The sequence below is a fragment of the Mercenaria mercenaria genome, chromosome 5, assembly GCF_021730395.1.
Source record: "Mercenaria mercenaria strain notata chromosome 5, MADL_Memer_1, whole genome shotgun sequence".
Classification (NCBI taxonomy): domain Eukaryota; kingdom Metazoa; phylum Mollusca; class Bivalvia; order Venerida; family Veneridae; genus Mercenaria; species Mercenaria mercenaria.
Window position 1 is genome coordinate 48,381,551 of NC_069365.1, and position 19,932 is coordinate 48,401,482.

Here is a 19,932-nt window from a genome sequence, read left to right on the forward strand (position 1 = left end):
ATGGAGGGGTACCTAGAGTCTTTCCCTACCAATAAAACCTGGGAAAAGCAAATTGTTTCGTTTCGATGTTACTCTATATCCAACAAAATAAAATAGATAAACATTATTCCCGTTTTTGTTTGTTTGTTTGTTTGTTTGTTTGTTTATATTTTTATATAAATGAATATGCAAAAGGGTATTTGTTTGTTTCAGTGTAACGTCAAAATATAATATTACAATTATATATCAATAGTGAACGCCACATACATATAATATTTTCACGAGGGGTTAATGCTTTGATGTTACAGGTAAAAGAAACATATCCCTTCCGTATAAAGGTAAAGGTCTTGTTTATTATAGTGTCACCACTATTGAAATGGTCAGCCAATTTGGCTTATGAGACACCTTTATTGTGCTTGACAATTACCTCCCAACTTCTACCACTATGCCAGGCGCCATCCGGATAGAAGTCAGCTAGCTCGCGGCTGACGAACCGGCCTTTTCGGAACGATTCCCATGATCCCAGTGCAAATTCATCCATGCTAAATAATACGAACGATAGGTTTGCTTTCTCACTCTCTAACATTTCCGAAACGATCTATTCGTTTTTATCGTAGAGTTCTAGTTTATTTTTCACCTTTAATTAAAATGTAAAGAAAGCTTGAAAAAAATATTTTTATACGAATTTGAAAGTTACATTTAGCTTTTCATAACGCTGAAAGAATTTTTAAAATCGGACAACTATTGAAAAAGATATGGCAATTTGAAATTTAGGAAAATGACTGATAACGGAGGCAGATATGAAGTCATTTACACACTGCTGAATAATTTATTTAGCAAATAACCTTTAAAAAAGACTAATTTTCTTATGTCTCTTGAGTCTAAGGTGTAAAACATGGTATTTTCCTTCGTTATAGCTGGAAAAAGTAGAGAAATGATTTTACAGTGATTTTACAGTTATAAGTAAATGCTGTTCAAATGTGTATCTAATAAATCCGCCATTTTGTTTTTTGTTGCCGTGGAAACACAATGGGTGCCAATTTGACCATACATTTAAATGCTCATAACTTTATCATTTTTACTCCGATTTCGAATTTTCTTTCAATTCTTTAAATGATTTTCTAAGAAATCCCAGCTGACAAAATTAACATTAGAACAACGTTGCCTTTCCCTTTAAAGCAAAAGTCTTTAATATAATTTTAAACTTAAACTTTGAAGTTTAGTAGGTTGTAGCATTCTCTAGGTCAAGCGTATTTTTATTACCGTGATATTCCGTCTGTTGTCAGTAATTATTTACACAAATGTATTGTAAAATGCTGTTTTAACCAAAGTGGAAAATTCAACTTGAAAATACAGCTTTCTAAAAGGCCAGTTAGAATTCTCGATGTCTTTTGTCAGACATACGCTTGTAAATAAATAATAGTATTACAAAATTTATAATGCTATTTCTTTTGGTGTCCTTTTAATCTGAGCAGTACACTCCCTGTAAATGCGCACTACGTAAGCGCTCAGGCCCTTCTCGCACACCATACCTATAGCTCGGACTTCTTTAATGTGTAAAGGCATGTGCACAAAAATGACAAATTTTATCGACACCTGGTTAATTGTAATGTGTTTTTTAGAAAAGTAATTAATGGAAATAGAAAAATAGCTCTCAGCTCATTTACACGGATAGTTCAGGTTTATCATGTATGTTATACTTTTTCGCATTTATGCTTGATGATATAGAATACTTACCCCGAAAATTGTGACCCTAACATACTGACAACTTTTCCCACTTTAGTGTTTTAATTAAAGTAAGAGTTCAGCACTTCATGGTTTTAATGTATTGTCACATTGGAATAAAATTTGTTTTACAGTAACTTCGAAATTCCTCAGGTATAATATCATGTACCCCACCCACCTAATTCAGAATTTCAAAATAGCATAGGCCTTAAGTTGAGAAATGTACGATTGAAACGGGTTAGTGCACTTTCCCGTTCATGACCATGGTTCTTATAGAATACCTAGGGGTAGGGTTTAACACGTACGGAGGCATTTTCTTTCTGATCTGGTGCCAGTGGTCAGACAGAGGACTCGAACACTCAACCCTGAGATTAGTGGCAAAACGCTTTGTCCGCACAGCTATATCCGCACATGTTACGTGATGGTATATAATTAGCTTTTCAATAGCTATATCATTGTTTGGGTTCGTACACCGAAAATTAATTTACGGAAACATACGGAATATTCATGAGTGCCAGGTCAATACTTACGGACAATATTAACCTTTAGCCTGCTGGCGGCAGTTTGTTTTGCCTTTGCGATTCAGTCAGTAAATGTTTTGTGAACACCCCTTTGAATAATAAATGGTATTGCCCATATTGAATGATGGACCAGTCCATTTTAAAAATTCAGCAGGGTAAAGGTTAAAGCATTATAACTTTTTTTGATATCATTTTTTATATCGCTGATCAATCAGATAGTGATCAATGCGATACGTTAGAATTGTTGATATTTATCCATGTTTTATTGTTTGATAATACACTTTAATCTTCTCTCTACAGCTGTGACTAATAGGCTGAAGGAGGTAATTTTGTTTGAAATAAAACTTCCGTGTTGATTGGTTTCGGTTGTCATATGTGAACGGGACGTTGGAGAAATAACATGATGTCGTCTGCTCTAGGATTTGGCTATTTACTAGCTGCAGTGGCAATGGTTACAGGAAATTATGTCCATGAAATGAAGGTAAGAATAAAGCCATTACATAAAAATGATAATACACTGTGTAATAAAGCTTTGACGTCGACATCGTTTATAGTATAGGAGACGTTGGTCAAATTGACTTGTTTATATAGTAAAAGAAAGTAGAATTTTTGATATTTCGACAGGAAAAGCTAACATGTGATAAAAAGAATATTACATCTGTGACTTTCCACATTGAATTTATTAAACGAGTTGAATAAAATTGATAAAATGCTCGGCAGAGCCTCGCATTTGATTATTTTATTCAACTCGTTTAATAAATTCAATATAAAAAGACACTCATGTAATATACACTATATATATGCTATGAATTGTAACAATTGATGCTAGTTTTATGAAATGACCTGCAAGAGTGACCTTGATCTTGGATTTACTGAACTGGATTGTGGGACCTGCACGTTACCTTGATGATGTAAATAGTTGATGTTAGTTTAATGAAAATCTCCTAGCTGTTTAGAAGATATGGAGCGAACATGAAGATTTCTAGTAGATAGATTAGCTGATTATTGAGAAAAAGATGGAAAATGAAATTTCCCATAACTCCTATCCAACCTTAAAATGCAATCTGCTCATTTGCATTCAGGGCATCATTAACCAACGATGGTACTGATTAAATATATATGCATGAACAGAAAGAAAGGTTTGAATCGAAGAAATTGACGCCATATTTTCCCATACTTTTGATCATTTTTGCACATGACACGAATAGTGTCCCCCATCTCACCCGCCCCCATTTCCCCCCATCCCCACAAATATTGTGGGGATTTATTTGTATGAGTGGTGGGAGGGGCACAAAATGGCACACACTCTCTTTGTTTAAATATATTTCATTTTATTTTTATGAAGTTAAGGAAAGGCCCTTCTTCGGGCAACAGACCCATAATGACACTTTGTAGTTTCTGTGCAATTACATACTCTGGATAGGCGATTCGGCATTCTTTGACACAAATGTAGCTCAACGCAAACATGCCAAAGCCGCATACGGAAAATACGTAATCTGCCGCTTGTCATTACTTGTCCACTACCTTAAAATGCATCAGCTCCAGGGTATGCCCTTTTTTATATTTTATGCTTTATTTCTGCTTTGTTATCATGAATATAAATGTTTTCTCAATTTATAAAGTATATACTTACCCTAGACAAAATCCCATGGTGAAACAGCCTACTGGCTTATTTTGCTCCGACAGATTAACTGTGACCTCGAACGTGCCTTGAATTTGAAATGAAGAACTTGGAATTGGGATAGGGATCTTTGTAGCAGTGTAGGTGTTCTGCAATATAGAAAGCGATCAATAGAAAATGCATCATCCATAGTAAGCAATGCAATACACCACAGATTGGTTATTTTTTGCATCACTTCCATTTCGCAATATGACAGACAACATCTAGTACTGTTTATTTCAAATGGAAATGTAAAACTAGAAATTGTATTGAAATAAAAAAGAAATACTCATTAATTTAGGTAATTTCCACATAAAATTAAGTTAATTACAAATTTTTAGCTGCCAAGAGCATGTTCTACAACTCACGATGAGCTTTTAGGATCGCTAGATGTCCATCGTTCATCAATAGTCTAGATCTCTAGTTATTTGGCAAAAAAAGTTCTACTTTTCTGGGTCAGTAAAGCCTTTGACCTACTGACCTCAAAATCTATAGGGATCATCTGCTGGTCATGATCAAACTGCCTATCAAGTTTCGTGATCTTGGCCCCAATCGTTCTCAGGTTATCATCCGGAAACAGTTTAACTGTTCAGGGTCACTGTAACATTGACTTTGACTTAAAAATCAACAGGGATCATCTGCTGGTCATGATCAAAATCCATATAAATTTTTGTGATCCTAGACCCTACGGTTCTTAAGTTATCGTCCGGAAACGATTTAATTGTTCCTAGTCACTATGACCTTGACCTTTCACCTACTGACCTCAAAATCAATAGGGTCATCTGCAGGTCATGACCGACCTCCCTATCAACTTTCATGATCTTTAGGCACAAGTGTTCTTAAATTATCGTCCAGAAACGGTTTTATTTTTCCAGGTAATTGTAACCTTGACCTTTGAACTACTAATCTCAAAATCAGTAGGGGTCATCTGCTTGTCATGACCAACCTTCCTATCAACTTTATGATCCTTGGCCTAAGCGTTCTCAAGTTATAGTCTGTAAACGGTTTAACTTGACTGCTTGCACTACTCTCAAAATCAGTAGGGTTATCTGCTGTTGATCACTTCCTTTAATTCATACTAGTCAGCATTAGTACACCGAATCGTTAACTGTTGGGTCATGTGACCTTGACCCTTGTTTTGACTCAAATCAATAAGGACGTCAGCTGTTATGACAACTCTATCAATTAATCCTAGGCCACAGCATTCTTGAGTTTCATCGGAACGATTGACCACGACTAGACTCACGACGACCAACCGCATTGCAAACAATACCCCACGAAGCTTCTTCGAAGGAGGGCATAATACTCTAGTAATCTTACAAAGCTATTATATAACATAAACTATGCATTAGCACGTTGTTAGACAAAAATTGGAAGCTTGGCTCAAATTCTGAGATGTTTTCAATCATTGAAGAGTTGGTTTCCTATACTTACAGGTTTCAATGGACATTTACAATCACTGCCTTGTTTTTGTACCACTTTAGGGCAAGGTATCTTAATCTTTGAGATGTTATAACACAGATCTGCAATATGGCACAGATCTGGCTTGTACTGACACATATCAAACTTCTCCTGGCCTTCTATTAAATTTGCAATTATGTCTGCCTGAAAAAAAAGAATTTTATAGTCCTCAAGTAATCTCCCTATAATCAAACATTCACATTTAATTCACCCTATCAGAATCATAGAAAAGCTATACCTAGAAATAGCATTGCATTACCTACACGTTTAGCAGCATAACTATATACCTAAACAATCTGCATTACATTACCAACCAACTTGTAAGTGGCGTAGCTATACCTAAACAAGTAACATAGCTATTATACCTTCAGAAGTAGCATAGTTACCTATTATGATAACTTTCCCTGACAAGCACATGACTTACATCAGCATGGCTTAATACTTTATTTAAAATGGGTTAGATAGAATACAATTAAATACTAAATTGCATTTACTGTAGTCTTACAATGCAAAACTTTTATTGGGCAGCGTACACCCTGATCCCCTTTATTTGTGTCTGCACATTCAATGACAGCTGGCTAAGTACCTGTAAACTATAAAATCTGATGGTTTCACATTACACTGTGTACTCATGTGTGTGCTGGTGTGTGCATATTTGGGTTTGATTAGCATCTTTCCCAACAACTTTTCAGACAAATAAACGGTGTCTACTTTTAGCAGTCAGAGCACAATGCCCAACTTTATAGTGCTGCCTAACTGGACATGTGACATGGTACCCTACCCTGTCTAAATACTGACACCAGACTAACAACTCCTAGTACTATCCTCTTAACGCTGGGCGCCAAGCGCAGAAGCTACTAGTACCATTTTTCAAGTTTTTGGTATGTGCAATTAAGCAAAAGTATTTGAACAAGAGGGTCAATGGTCATGATGACCCTGGATCACCTGAGTAATATATTGAGCCACATGTTTCAAATGGCAAACTGATTCTAAAATATTAAGAAGGTACATTTGTAGGTCAGTAGGTCACATTCATGGTAACCGAAAGTCAGTTTTAAGATCGGTGATTATTGCAAAACTGTACATGTCATCCAAATTTCAAGGCTCTATCTTAAAACACAAGAAAGTAGGTCAGTAGGTCAAGTCAGTCAAGTGATCCCTAATCACTTGGGGTCATCAGGTAATTATAATTAAACAGTCTAGGAAATATGATCTGATAATTTTGGAGAAAAAAACAACATTTCCTATATAACTCATAATTATAACAAGTAACCCCCAGGGCAGGGCCTCTTTTCACCCGAGGGGCATACTTTGAACAAACTTGTTAGAGATCCACTTAAGGCAATGCTTAACATACCAAATATCAAAGGCCTATGCCTTGAGCTTTCAGACAAGAAGACCTTTTAATTTTTTTTCCTATATAAGTCTATGTTAAACTTGGTACCCCCAGGGCAGGGCCTCTTTCACCCCAGAGACATAATTTGAATAATTTTGGTAGAGAAACACTAGGAAAGGCAACACACCAAATATCAAAACTGCTGCCTAGGCCTTGCAGTTTCAGGCAAGAAGATTTTTAAAGTGTTTTTCCTATTTAAGTCTATGTAAAACTTGAGACCCCCCGGAGCAGGGCCTCTTTTCACCCAAGGGGCATAATTTTAACAATTTTGGTAGAGGACCACAAGGCAATGCTAAATACAAAATATCAAAGGCCTAGGTCATGTGGTTTTTAAGACAAGAAGATTTTTAAAGTTTTTTCCTATATAGGTCTATGTAAAACTTGTGACCCCCGGGGCGGGGCCTCTTTTCACCCCAGGGGCAAATTTGACCAAAAGATGATGTCACATGCCAAATATCAAGGCTCTATGCTATGAAGTTTTTCCTTTCGGTTGCCATGGCAACCAGAGTTCTGCATGGAATTAAATTCTTTGAACAATTTTGAACGGGGACCATACAAGGATCATTCCTGTGAAGTTTGGTGTAATTCTGCCCAGTGGTTTTCAAGAAGAAGATTTGTTTCGAAAATGTTGACGGACGGACGACACCCGACACACGACGGACATTAAGCGGTCACAAAAAAATGAAGAGGATCGATCTTCCAAGGAACATTAAGGCTAAAGTCCATCAATTTCCTGCTAACTGTATTAGAGGAGAGGTTGTCAGAAGTGTGGATGGAAGGTCAATGGAGAACGAGGGACTGTGAGCGATCACAATAGCTTACAAAGAGCACTTCTTGCTCAGGTGAGCTAAAAATCAGGCACCAAACTGAGTGATCACAATTGCTCACACAGAGAACTTCATGCTAAGTGAGCTAAAACTTTTACTGGTTACATTTTCCAAGTATTTCAATGATACTACACTGCAGTAAAAAGGTTAATATGAATGCTAAATACTGCCTTACAAATTTAATAAGAAAACACTTGCAGAACTGTGACAATCTGCTGTAGGGTGATACTCAAAACTGACAGGCTAACATTTTGCTGTTTAATACTGAAACTGGAATATGTGGTATAATTTTTGCCGTATATGGTAAAATCATGAACCATATGGGTCTTTTTTCGAAATACTCGCCCGCAGTTTACTAAGGTAATTTAACGGAATTTTTCAACATTTTCATTTCAACTAAGTATGGTATAGAATGTTATACACTACAAAATAATGAAGTGAATAAAAATAAGTGAAAGGTATTCAGGAATGTTGATTTTCTCCATTATTTCTAAATCATCCCTTCAAGACAATCTTTCTGTTACATATTATATAAGCCTAAGGATAAAATAATATATACTATATGCTAGTCAATTTGTACCATCGGTCACTTTCACAGTGAGTACCCAAATTTTATGGATTCCAATTTGACAGAAAACATTTACTGTCACTTAAAATGTGTGAAAAGTCCCTTTAAAACAATAATATCACTTTTAGGGATCAAGTATTCATTTTTGCACAATCATATGAATAGGAACAGATAGAGAGAAAATAAACCACTCTGAAAATTTCGGATTTACAGTCATTAGCAACATGCTTACCTTTAGTGTATTTGTTGTTCCAACAGGTTGTGTAACATCTAGTTCTGCTGTTACAACTAGCTTCTGTCCGTACTGTATCGGGTCAGGAGAAAGTGACAGAGTTTTGAAAGCTAGTGGTACGATCGTTTTGTTACAATTTCCCCAAGAAAATTTCTGGAGTCCTTTTCCAATCTGAAATGACAAACAAGAGCTGTCCATAAGACAGCATTCTGGACTATTCGGCAGCTTCAAAGTCAAACAAGGGCCATATCTTTGCAAGGCTTGTATATGAGTTCTTTGATTACATCTGTTACAAATTGAAATTTAATTATGGCCACCAGGTCCAAACTTGCATGCAAAATTCAACCAAATTTTCTAAGTCAACAAGGGCAGTAATATGTAATAATTCTAAACAAGAGTTCTGTAACTTGGGTATTTAACTAAGTAAATTTATAATAATGATGAGAAGGATGTTTTGTGTGAATCCAAATTATGCAACTGTTTTTTGTTTTTGAGATACAACTTGATTGGTAGACAAAGGGCCATAAGTTACACTAAATCCAATCTAGAAGTTATCTCCCTTTGTTATTTTGAACAGAAGGTCTAATGATTGGGAAGTATCATGCGAAGTTTTGTTCCAATACATTAACTGTTACTGAGATATAGCTTATTAATTAGTTGGTCACAAAACTTTAACATGATGTTATAGGTTTAAAAGTGTGTGTGTGTGTGTGTGTGTGTGTGTGTGGCGGGGTGGGGGGGGACATAATTTGAATTAAGTTCAAATAAAAGTTACCTAACTTGATTATTTCAGTAGGTCTGATGACTTGGAAGCACTGTGTGAAGTATAGTAAACTGTTGTTACTTTAATACAGCCTGAATTATATGTTGCATTTTAGTTAGTTGCACAAAATTTTCTAAGCCAAATAACGGTCACAGTAAGTTTGAATTGAACTCAACCATGTGTATCTAGCTTTGCCGTATGTCTAATGACTACGTAAAAAGCATTGCCTAAAGTTTTAATTCAATACACCATGGCATTGTTACTGAAATAGTCAGCTTGTCTATTAGATGCATGTAAAACTTAAAAATTTAACAAAATTTTCTTATTGGAAACATTTAAAGAAGGCAATTGTGGCGCTAGACCGCTCCCTTACAGGCTCGTAGCCAGAGGTAACAAAATAGGGAGGCATTTGGTAGGGGGCCGGGTGCATGCTCCCCTGGATTTATTTTTCGAGGGTGTCATTTCGTGCGTTTTTCTGCATTTCAAACATGTTTTTGTTACTTTTAAGATACCGATTTCGGAAAAAAATAAATGACGTTAAAAAGATTCGCGTAAATTTTCTTTAATATAGTTACAGAAAAATAAGAGTTTTGAAATAGCCAACGTATTTGCGCGATTATTGTCACTCTAAAACGCTAATTTAAAGGCATATGGTCATGTTTGCTTGGTTCTTACATCTTCAGTTGAGTAAATGTAGATATGTTCATGTATAAACTTTTTAGCATGGCTGACGTGAAACGAAAATTTGAAAGAAGCAACACAGTTTATGCATATACAAATACAATACAGAAATGTAATACAAAATTAATGTACTTAGTACATAATATATTTTGTCAATCTTCTAAAAATAATATTACATTTTTGAAATTCAGCACTTGGATAAATAGTGCGTATCACATGTCAGATCTAAAAGATCGAATGTTGTCATCAAGTTATACTTATAAGTTAATCAAAATCTAAAATGTCACACATTTATATAAAAAAGTATAAAAGGGAAGATTCCACACTTACGAACAATTAATAAGTGTATTTGATATAAGTTCTTAACTTTTAAGTGACTATATATTTTTGAGAGAAATCTTATAACGAAGTTTTGAAATGCTGTACGTAGATCTATAATCGTGACTTTTTAGAAATGATATGTTCAAAGGCGTGTTAAGAACAAAACCTTATGATTGCAAGACTTCATTCTGTTGTAATGTCAAAATGAATCAATTTAGAAAATATATCAACATTCAGTCAGATAAGCGCCACGTTTTATTTAGGTATGCATAACATAAAACTTCTTTCGCAAGAACATGAACCAACTGACAGCGACAGTCTAAGCTGAAATATAAACTAACGGGCGCATAGGTTGTGCGAAGACTGTGCTATATAGCATGGCCGTAGCGACTATTGAGGCAACCGAGGCATTTGCCTCGGTCATTTTTCTGCCTCATTTGCCTCGGTAGTGTTTTTTCTATTATTATACTTAGTCTCCGTCTTTTAGTTTGCCTCACCTGTATGAATTAACAGGCTTTCCGGTAGTGTCTAATCTAGGTTTAGTAATATGTGTCACATCAGATATAGCTCCCTTCGGATAAAGCTCCTCGGGGAGCTATATTCGGGGCACCTTTTCGTATATAGCTCCCGCGGAACTATATTCTCCGTATATAGCTCCCTTGCTTAAACTGGAGCTATAAACGGAAAACCTGTAGCTTTGTTCCGTATAATTATAGCTCCTCGAGCTTTTATGCAACATGGACCACGTGGCTTATTTATTAGGACATTTCGTTATGTTGCATTTCTAAAGACCAGATAGTGTCAAATATTTCAAACATGATGCCTTAATTCTGATGCAAGGGTCATAACTAGTACTAAACCACTATTTGCCTGTCAACATTTCTGGACAGTCTTTGAACTTTGGGGCAATTACCTTATTTCGTCAAGTCCGACAAAAAAAAACTAAAATCTTCAGGTACACCTAATTAACATTTGTTCCAAATTTGATAATTCTGTCATATAGTACAGAAGGTTAGTGCCTGCCACAGTATGATCAAGTATGTATTTGGACTCGAAGTCATATTTGCTAGACCAGATACAAAATTTTAAACCCATGTTTCTAACTAAATTGCCAGTTATTATTTTCTTGTACAGGATGGCGATTCTTGGTCTAACTATATCCGTTTCCGGGACTGTGTACTTACGCACTCTCGCTCTCTAGCTCCAACAGTACTGTTATAGTATTTTAATTTTTCCATGTATAAGGAGTCATATTCGGGTTTGTCGTATACAGCTCCTCTGTCCCAAGGAGCTATATATGAAAACGTGTGCCGAATACAGCACCCCGGGAAGCTTTATCCAAAGGGAGCTATATGGGGTGTGACAAATATGTCTTCAATTTTAATTTTCGAGTAGGTTTGTTATATGACAACAGCGTAAAAACACGACACGACGTTATAATTATGTGCCGGTATTTGTGAGATATTTCAGTTTATCCTGTCACTTGCAGTATTTTCGACCCGATATCAGGGTGCCGTATATCTTTCTTGATATACCGTCAGTTGATCATGTGACCAGTATATTACGGTCAGTTGATTATGTGACCTTATGATCGATATTGTTGTCATAAAAAATTTTGCAACGAAACCATCTTCATTGTGTTGAAATGTCCGAACTATGAAAATGAGTGGAAAATAATGAGTTTTATTCAAAACAGAAGTTATTGCGATTTTGCCGGGTAATTCACGTCATTATATAAGTGACGCATTACGAATATGACGTCATTAAAGCGGTTGTTCGCACACATTATTTTTGTAAAATAAATTGCAATATCGGAAAATGAAAGTAATGACAGAAAATAGAATAATAGGTTAGTGCTAAGATGGAGAAAGTTTATCTGGCTCGGCTCGACGTTATCAGGTTTCGCTTGGTCACCCGATAACCTCCTCCACCTCGCCAGATAAACTTTCTCCTCTACGGCACTAACCTATTATTCTCTATATCATACTTCAGTTGGTGCGCGCATTTCAGATATCTTAATGCAAGTGGTCTCATATTATAGAGATAGTACCCAAATTTTAAATTATGAAAAGCAATTGAAAAATTCATGATTGTTGCTTATATATAATATGCAAGACCAAAAAATTGATCATTTTGAGCATGTTGTTTTAATGTTTTTTAATTTCCATGTAGCCGCTCCTGCAGATAGTCCTACCTATCAAGCTTTTGATAATTATTGCGAGAATAATTTCTCTCAATGGCGGAAAATTGTAAGATACATGCATATTGTATGATATCAGAAAATGTTGTATGTCTAATAAAATAAATTCAGATCGACTATTTAATCTGAAATTTAGATATAATGTTATTCGAATCATATCATATATCATATATAAAAATAAGAAAAACTATTCATTCTTTACCATGAAAATTAACATTACATTGAAATGACTTTTCACTAAGTTGTGACATACAGATGTATGGATGAATGCAAGGTAGGATTATTATCTGGAGCATTGAGTGTTGTGGTCTCTCAAGCAAGTTTGACTGTAGTTAAAATTAAAAATCTAAGTATAGCACTGAAGGCTATGCCAGGCTGACATATTAAGATATCATTTCATGATTCAGACACACATGTCAAGTATAGAAAGGAAATTTTAATAATCTTCAAACGATTTACCAAATATAATAGTAAATCAAGTTTTGCAGTCAAAAAAGTTACTCATTAAGTTACACTTGCATCGTAATCTAAACACGCTAAATGAAACAATATATACAATACTGTGATAAAAAAAGATCTTAAAATGTATGAAGCGTAGTGAATGCCGCAAAGTAAGTTTTTATGCCTTTTTAGTTGTCTGGATCTCATTACTTGGTAATACGGGCATAAGTTGCAGTGTCATTGAATTTGTGAAATAAAATAGGAATAAAAAGCACCTGATAACTCCGTTTGAATAATAGAAACAGACATCATACTGTAAATGAAATGATTAAATGGAAGTTGTGAAATTCAAATGATTGCCTGAAGACAGCGTCTTGTAGAAATGGGAAACGCATTTAGCTACTTTTATACCACGAAGAGTAGCGAAACAATTTTCCGATTTAAAATTCAAACCTCTTTCGGTCAGCAGTGTGGAGTCTAATCAATCTGACTTAAGTACTTGATCTTCTAAACGAAGATCTGAAAACGACCCATTCACATACGTCTTCTGCATATTTTGGATTTCCAGTATTGCTATTTATATTTTCACAGATGTATTTTTATTTGAACCAATCAGACAACTTGTTCGAATGTCAGAGTAAGAAAAATTTGCAGTCAATCCATGGCTCGAATCCGGGACCTATCGCCTACAAAGCAAGTGCCCTACCGACTGAGCTAACAGGCTATCTGACATCTTTCGACATAAAAATTGTAGATATCAAAAACCAAAGCTTTTTAAAGCTTGCAGAATGTTGTAAGTTAGCTCGTGATTGGCTAGCGGAAGGGTCGTCAAAACGAGGCTATCAATAGCTCGTTGTCAGATCCTATGCGTAGCGTAATAGGAGATCCGAGATGTACTTTAGTCAGATTGGAGTCTAATTACACGCTTATACATTTACCATTGCTACATTACATGCAATGTTTTGTTCAAGATTGTACGATACTACACTATGTCTACCTCTCACGTGGACATGTAATTACCAAGATATTGTAAAAGTTGCCAATCGTTAGTTAAAAACTGATATATAACTTACGACCTAAAATTACATTAAAGCTCAATCTCGACTTTTCTCAGCTAGAGCTGGGCTTAATTCTATCAAATATCGAAAGAAGCAATAAAACAGATCAGGCCAGGGTTTAAGGCTGGTGCCAATGTTTGCGCATATATGAGTAAACTGTATTTTTGTAGATTTGTATTTCAGAAGAAAATATAGGACCGTAGCAAGGTTGATTTTTTTGGTCTTAAACACCACATACCTCCTCCTCCTCCCCTCCATAAAAACTGTTACAAATCATTTGCGCAAATTATTTAGATTGCATCTTTTTCGGTCTCCTGCTTACGAGGTCATGTTTGAAGAATTATCAGACCTCAATGTTTCAGTCGTTCAGTTAAGACGTTCCACTTTTTAATGAAATTATTAGCAAGTGCAGTGAGTGATAAAACACTTCTGTTGCATATGCATATCTGAAACTCTAGGATACGGTCAAAATAAATGTTTTATATTTGCTTAATGCAGATTTTGGTACTCCTAGTCCTACAGCTTAGTAAATATTTCACAACTGTAATTCATTTAATAATTTCTACTGTAGACCTTTATTTCACTGTAAATGTTCATCTTGCTTAAATGTAGATGATACCATACTGGTTAATACCAACAAAAGTTTTACCACTATTACAAGAAATGGATGTCAGGGTAACATAATCTGATATCCTTTCATGGTCGTTTCATGATTCAGACACGCCAGTAAAGAAATTTTAGTAATCTTCAAAAGATTTGTAAGATATAATACTGACTCAAGTTACCGGTCAAAAAATGTCTACTGTCTGTATCAAAATAACAGTATATCGATGTTATCAGATACATTTGCGTCATAATCTAAACGCCACTAAATGCAAAAAATTATCTAAAATACTATGAAAAAAAATGGTGAAAGTGCTTTCAAATGTAAATAGCGAAATGCATACCCACAAGGTAAGGTTTTTTTTTGCCTTTTAGTTGATTGGATCTCATTACTTGGTAATATGGGCATAAGTTGCAGTGTCATTGCATTTGTAAAACAAAATGAGAGAAAAAAACTCCTAATAACTGCGTTCGAATAATATAAACAGAAAGAAAACCATATTGTAAATGTAAGTTAATTCAAAAATAGCAGGAAATAAAAGTCTTATACCAATGAGAGACGCATTTAGCTACCGTTGTTCCAAAGAGCGTGACAGAATAAGTTTCCGGTCAAATTTAGAATTTAAATGATCAATAGCAAAACTCTTTCGGTCAGATGTGTTGAACCTAATGATAACTTCTTGTTACACGTTTACCCTTACCATTGCTTCAAAATTGTAGTACGCGTGAGTATTTTATACGAATAAAAATTTATATATTTATCATACTAGAAAAATTACACTTTAAGTCTTACAGCTTTAAATATATCCATAGTGCCTGTCTAAAACATTGTAGATACTAGTTTAAACTTTGATCTTCCCTATTCAGTTTCAAATAAGCTCCAGTATTGTAGTATCAGCCGAAGTGTTGCCCATAAGTATATCAAAACAATGTCTTAGTATTTTTTATTCGGCACAATAGAATAGTCAGTTTGCGAAGTTTCTTGATTGGCTACTTAATGACTAATACCTGTAAGTGACCGCTAAGGCAAAATGCACTGTATACGTCTATCACAGTTCAACATAAATGTCCTTTATATGTGATAAAATAGGCCTGTTAAACCAACCAAATACTATTTCTAAACATTAACAAGGACTATGGCATGTCAAACGTTGCTAAATTATATATGTAATATATTATTATTGTATGTTTGTTATTGTTATTCAATGTTGTGTCATTCATGTTTTAAAATTTGCTATTGTTATTGTATATGTCGTTATTCTTATGGTATGTTCGATATTCTTACGGTAAAAGTCTTTATTGTTATTCAATGTTTCGTTATTGTTATTGTATCTTTGATATTGTTATTCAATGTCGTGTCATTCATATTCTAAGTATTACCATTGTTATTGTATATGTCGTTATTCTTATTGCATGTTCGATATTCTTATGGTAAAAGTCATTATTGTTATTCTATATTTCGTTATTCTTATTGTATCTTTGATATTGTTATTCAATGTCGTGTCATTCATATTCTAAGTGTTACCATTGTTATTCTATATGTCATTATTCTTATTGTATGTTCGATATTCTTATTGTAAAAGACGTTATTGTTGTTGTATATTCATTATTGTTTTTGTAAGCTTGATATTCTTATTGTATGTGCGATTTCCCGCGATATAAATAGCACAGCGACGCTATACCAATACAATCACATAACATAGAATAAGAATGACACGTTTTGTAAATAGAATCGTCAGATATTGAACAACAATGATGACTTTTACCATAAGAATATCGAACATACAATAAGAATAACGATATATACAATAACAATGGTAATACTTAGAATAAGAATGACACGACATTGAATAACAATATCAAAGATACAATAAGAATAACGAAATATAGAATAACAATAATGACGTTTACCATAAGAATATCGAACATACCATAAGAATAACGACATATAGAATAATGATGGTAAGACTTAGAATATGAATGACATGACATTGAATAACAATATCAAAGACACAATTATAAGAATAACGAAATATAGAATAACAATAATGACTTTTAGAACATGAATGACAAGACACTGAATAACAATAACAAACATACAATAATAATAACATACATATATAATTTAGCAACGTTTGACATGCCATAAAGGACTGCATTTTTCATTTGTGAAACATTCGGATCCCGAATTAATAGTCGCATCCCTCCCATCGTCATTTCGTACTTGGACACTTATATCCGGAGCAATGATTTACGGAACCTGGGGATCGGGAGGTATGGGCACTAGAAAAGTTTACATACCTACGTTTTCTAGCTACTTTATGTCTAATTTCCTACAATATAAATCTTTTTTTTTTCAAACCTAATTCATTTCAAAGTATGGTTAAGATTCAAAATAAATCGATGAAATTGTTGGTGCCAAAAGCAAAATCATTTGAAACTTAATGATTTATCATTATAGACTAGTTTATATGTATTTCATTTTATCAAAATATCATTGATGGAGAACAGCGCAGTTTATTTTCATTTATTTTGAAGAATATTAAGCGCGAAATTCTTGTTGAAGCAGACGATAGGTAGAACATGTGGTATCGTGAGCAATTGATGAAACTCCATTTATGCTGTAATCATTAATTAATATGGATTTGAATTTTCTTTTCAACCTAATGAAGTTTTATTTTAATTTCACGCCGCAAACAATTTGTTAAAACGCATTTTGCTCTTACCTCTGTGGCAAGTTATACTGATATCTTTGTAGCAACATCCTTGTCATTGTATGAAAGAAGATTTTTTATATAGAAAACAAATGTCCTTTTCAGCATGAGAGCAACATTAGCCGGAACTTTGATTTTAGGGAAAATTGTTTGAACATCTTTACATTTAATTTTACTCGTATGAGATAAATCAGCAGCTCCATCAAGAAGAATAGACATACACCTCCCAAAAAGTAAGTCCTGTGTTGCATCAGAGACCTCCATCGCAAGAGAGACACTACAAACGAACCATAAATCGGTATTAGTACCCGGGGTAGATCGCATAGTGAAAGGGTAATTTTTCTCTTTAATATAAAAACAGCGCCACAAAGTGTGTTTTTCATATCATATATCCTATATTTTGGGGAGCCCCCACAAACCCTCCTATGGAGGAGGGTGGGACACAACCTTCCAAATTAATGCCTGTCAGGGCTTTGCCTTTACCATTCAAAGTTACCTAACACCCACGAACAAACGCACGTACTCGTTTGCCTCGGTAAAATTTAGTCTCTCGCTACGGTCATGTATAGTGTAATTATTCGTGATATTAAGAAAATGGCGGAAAATAGCTTAACAAATTAAAATGAAATAATAGTGTCTCAGTTCGGTTATGCCTTTTAAGATAGTGACTCAAAACATATATCCTTTTTTTCTCATAATCTTAGCAGAAAAAACAGGGAGGCACGCCTCCCTGTGTCTCAGTGTAGCTACGGGCCTACCTTACGAAATGGTCAAAAAGCTGCAAATATGCATGGTGTGAACATGCCGCGAACATACCTATTCGCAGGAAGTATTCATGGGATATTCGCTGCTACCCGCGATCATGCCTCTATTGATTTCACGTTGATTTGATACTAGTTCGTGGAATATTCGCAGGAAGACCAATGCTCGCGGCATGATTGCGAGAAGAACTAAGATTACAATCTTTTGGTAAACTGTTAATGAAGAGCTTTGATACGAGCAGGTAACTGTAGATCAATCAATTTGTAACATTATTTGTAAAGTCACAGTATATGAGTCTGATAAGTTAATTACAACCAGATATTTTAGACATGTTTAGAGGGAAATCTGTATGCATTACAGATATTTTTCATATTAAGTTAAAGTGAATGGTGATTCTTAGAGGTACATGTAGATAGGAATATATTCTTATTTGTGGTAAGTCAGAAAATTTATGTTTAATATCTATAGAATTACTCTACTCATATATCTGAATAAACACGAGGAACTTTGAAAATGAAATCTTTTTTAAACTCTTGCAGAGCATAATCCGATTATCTAAAAAGAAATATAAAACTCATGACAATTTCTAAGCTTCGTAAGTTTGATCATTAACATGTAAAACTATGACAGATTTATAGTCATATATATAAGCAGTGTGAAGAAAAAACATTGGGATGAAATGACATGCACTCAGATACTGTTATTGAATTTATAATTAACATGATTAACAGTTAAAATTCAAACATATTTTATCATTAAAATTCAAAATGCACCAAATAATGCAAATTATAATATTTCCGTAAGCTGGTAAGGGCTCTCTGAATTTCCCAGTTGTCTTGATCTATTTTTGTAAGAAAGTGTCTAGGGTTTCATATCCGAGAAAACTAGCCCTGCTCCTTGGAGATCATTTCTAGCTACCATAGCCAACGCTTTTTATATTAAATTATTTTCTGATGGTCACACCCCATAACAGCATATAAACATCTCTGAAATTATTTTTAGCTTGAAGCTAGTACATACATGTGTACTTTGGCACCTAAAAAAGGCAGTGGTACCGGTAATCCTAGCTTACGATTCTAGGATTACGGACGTTCCGTATTCCTAGACAACCCTTTGAGGACAGGCTAGGATTACGGAAGTATATAAGAGGCATCAAATGTATGTTGAGAAACTTACTTATTTCACTTAAAATAGCGAAAACGAAATAAAGAAACGTATATGGATGTTGATTTCTCCCTATTCTATACGCTCGGAAATCTAAAGTGACAGGCAAAATCAAATCATAAAATTGAAAGTAGATCTACATTATTTAAAATCCTTTTGAGCTATTTTTGAGAATATAATTCTTCGTTTGTCTGCCAATTTTCAAAAAAAGAAAAATAATCATATTTAGTATAAACAACTCATAAAATTTAAAGTATAGACAAATGATAGATGTTTTCAAAAACAGACTTTTACCCTCATATTTCTATAGTATTTCTGCGCGCCGCCATAAATATATCATTTAAGATTATACTAACCCAAAATTGTTGATCGATAACATGAAATAATAGGGCATGCATGAAAAAAACGTTATTTTAATTGAAATAAGTATGTTAATGTTTTCAACATCATTTATGCATGTCATAACACACATTTGATGTCTTTTAAATACCTCCGTAATCCTAGCCTGTCCTCAAAGGGTTGTCTAGGAATACGGAACTTCCGTAATCCTAGAATCGGAGGCTAGGATTACGGTACCGTAATCGTAGCCACTGCTCCTAAAAAATTAGAAGTACCAATTTAAAGGCGTCTTTTATTTACAAACCTCCATTTCATGAACTCCAACGTCAGCAAACACTACATCTGCGAAAATTGTAAATAAAACAACGAATGGTTTCATAGTTTTCTCTGTCTGACCAGCGCGATGCAACAAGGAAGTAAGTGGAGCTTTAGAACGGGATTTATTTTCTATCAACACCGTGCATTGTTTACATATACACCGCTCATCAAGTATTTTCAGTAGGCGCTTGTTTTTATA

General features: G+C 34.5%; 1 protein-coding gene across 1 annotated transcript; it reads right to left on the reverse strand.

Annotated features, from left to right (window-relative positions):
* Positions 1–3,838: 3,838 nt before the first annotated feature.
* Positions 3,839–19,880, reverse strand: LOC123557116 (ganglioside GM2 activator-like). The gene is made up of 4 exons (XM_053543453.1): positions 19,720–19,880; positions 8,370–8,540; positions 5,320–5,490; positions 3,839–3,995 (listed from the first exon to the last, which is right to left on the reverse strand). The coding sequence occupies exons 1-4, from the start codon at positions 19,792–19,794 to the stop codon at positions 3,855–3,857; spliced, it is 558 nt and encodes a 185-aa protein (XP_053399428.1). The 5' UTR covers positions 19,795–19,880; the 3' UTR covers positions 3,839–3,854.
* Between the last annotated feature and the right edge of the window lie 52 nt (positions 19,881–19,932).

Coding starts and splice junctions, on each gene's coding strand:
- LOC123557116 (XM_053543453.1), bottom strand. CDS start 19,794: ATGAAACCATTCGTTGTTTTATTTACAATTTTCGCAGATGTAGTGTTT. Junction 5,491..8,369: donor GAACAACAAATACACTAAAG/GTAAGCATGTTG, acceptor CTTTTTTTTCAG/GCAGACATAATTGCAAATTT. Junction 3,996..5,319: donor GTAAATGTCCATTGAAACCT/GTAAGTATAGGA, acceptor TCTATATTGCAG/AACACCTACACTGCTACAAA.